This window comes from Sapajus apella, unplaced genomic scaffold (genome assembly GCF_009761245.1).
Source record: "Sapajus apella isolate SASKATOON/1434 unplaced genomic scaffold, GSC_monkey_1.0 scaffold2, whole genome shotgun sequence".
NCBI classification, from domain to species: Eukaryota; Metazoa; Chordata; class Mammalia; order Primates; family Cebidae; genus Sapajus; species Sapajus apella.
Window position 1 is genome coordinate 78,812,993 of NW_022436942.1, and position 2,417 is coordinate 78,815,409.

Sequence of the window (2,417 nt, forward strand, 5' to 3'; positions counted from 1 at the left end):
TTTTTTTTTTTGAGACAGAGTCTTGCTTTGTCCCCGAGGCTGGAGTGCAGTGGCATGATCTCGGCTCACTGCAACCTCTGCCTCTCAGGTTCAACCGACTCTCCTGCCTCAGCCCAAGTAACTGGGATTACAGGTGCCGACCACCACACCCAGCTTATTTATTTACTTATTTTTTGAGATGGAGTCTTGCTTTATCACCTAGTTGGGACTACAGGCGAGTGCCACCATGCCCGGCCAGTTTTTTTTTGTAGTTTTAGTAGAGACAGGTTTCACCGTGTTAGCCAGGATGGTCTCAGTCTCCTGACCTCGTGATCCACCCACCTTAGCCTCCCAAAGTGCTGGGATTACAGGCATGTGCCACTGTTCCCGGCCTAACTTTGTATATTTAGTAGAGATGGGGTTTCAGCGTGTTGCCCAGACTGGTCTCTAACTCCTGAACTCAAGTGATCCACCTGCCTTGGCCTCCCAAAGTGCTGGGATTACAGGCATGAGGCATCGTACCTGGCTGAGAACAGTCTTTTCAACTACCTTGAAGACTAGGCAGTTTCTGGGTTCTAAGGGGTGAGAGAGGAAATCTGGCTTACTGCTGTTTGATGGAGTCACAGTCTAGGTTAATTTTAGTTCAAGGATGCCTTCAGGGAATTTGACTCGACTTGGAAGCAGAAGAAAACAGTTCATGGGTTTAGACTTCTGCTTGCTGAGTCTTTGGTTTCCTTCCAGAGCTGGAGCTCAGAACTGAGGCTGAGGTCCTAGTGCAGTGCCTCATGAACCAGGGCTGTTAATGGCCTGCGTTTGATTTCTAAGTGAAGATGACAAATTTCTGCTGAGGGCTTATTGGTAGATTCTGAAGTCTTAAGTTTTTCCTGTCTTCCCCCCTGTTTCTAGCTGCCAATTTGTGGTGTCTGAAGACCAAGACTACACAGCTCATTTTGCTGATCCTGATACATTAGTTAACTGGGACTTTGTGGAACAAGTGGTGAGTAGCTCAGCCAAGCCTGCCTGTAAGCTATGAGTGGGAGAGAGCACTAAATAAAGGTACTGTGGTGACACAGCAGCTTTTGGCTGTGTTCACTGCTTGATACCCTTTTCTGCCTGGCCTTTCTATAGACATTTCTCAGAGGTCAGTTCCTGGTTCTTCCTGGAGTCCATTTTGTGGCTAATTGGCACTGGCCTGTAGGGATGGTATATGAAAGGCTTTGATCTGAAGGTTTATAAGCTGGGAAATAGTAACCCCTTATACTCCTGACCTGGGTTGGACTCACTGCTTCATTGGCAGCCATTTGTAGCAATCAGTATCAAAGTAGGCCTCAGCCTTGTGGCAGGTGAGCAGATGAATGAGCCACACAATTATACTTTTTTTTTGAGACAGAATCTTACTCCGTTGCCAGGCTGGAGTGCAGTGGCACTATCTTGGCTCACTGCAACCTCTGCCTTCCTGGTTCAAGTGATTCTCCTGCATCAGCTTCCCAAGCTGCTGGGACTACAGGTGCATGCCACCATATGCAGCTAATTTTTCTATTTTTAGTAGAGGCGGGATTTCACCATGTTGACCAGGATGATCTTGATCTCTTGACCTCGTGATCTGCTTGTCTTGGCCTCCCAAAGTGCTGGGATTACAGGTGTGAGCCACTGTGCCCAGCTTCTTCCCCCTCACCCCCAGATGGAGTTTCACTCATGTTGCCTGGAGTGCAATAATGCAATCTCTGTTCATCGCAACCTCCGCCTCCCGGGTTCAAGTGATTATCCTGCCTCAGCCTTCCGAGTAGCTGAGATTATAGGCATGTGCCAGCACGCCCAGCTAATTTTGTGTTTTTAGAGGGATGGATGTTGGTCAGGCTGGTCTCGAACTCCCAGCCTCAGGTGATCCGCCTGCCTTGACCTCCCAAAGTGCTGGGATTACAGGTATGAGCCACTGCACCCAGCTTTTTTTAAGACAGAGTCTCACTCTGTTGTCCAGGCTGGAATACAGTGGCATGATCTTGGCTCACTGCAACATCTGCCTCCTGGATTCAAGCAATTCTCATGCCTCAGCCTCCTAAGTAGCTGGGATTACAGGTGCGCCCCCTCCCCTCCACCATGCCTGGCTAATTTTTTTTTTTTTTTGAGACGGAGTCTTGCTTTGTCGCCAGGCTGGAGCACAGTGGCACAGTCTCGGCTCACTGCAACCTCCGCCTCCTGGGTTCAAGCGATTCTTGTGCCTGAGCCTCCCGCATATCTGGGACTACAGGCGTGTGCCAAATGCCTGGCTAATTTTTATATTTTTAGTAGAGACGGGGTTTCACCATGTTGGCCAGGATGGTTTCGAACTCCTGACCGCAAGTGATCCACCCGCCTTGGCTTCCCAAGATACTGAGGTTACAGGCATAAACCACCACGCCTTGCCCAGTTGTACTTCTCTCTCTCTCTTTTCTTCCTTC

The 2,417-nt window shown here is 49.2% G+C and overlaps 1 protein-coding gene across 6 annotated transcripts in view; it reads left to right on the forward strand.

The window, feature by feature from the left end:
• RNF10 (ring finger protein 10) overlaps positions 1-2,417 on the forward strand; it is a 45,473-nt gene that overhangs the window by 21,542 nt on the left and 21,514 nt on the right. For all 6 annotated transcript variants that reach the window (XR_004257792.1, XM_032241818.1, XM_032241849.1 and 3 more), the window contains one exon: positions 886-976. Coding sequence is in view for 5 of the 6 variants with exons in the window: in XM_032241818.1 (XP_032097709.1) it covers positions 886-976 (91 nt within the window). In the remaining variant the exon portion in view is untranslated. The remainder of the gene's footprint in view (positions 1-885; positions 977-2,417) is intronic.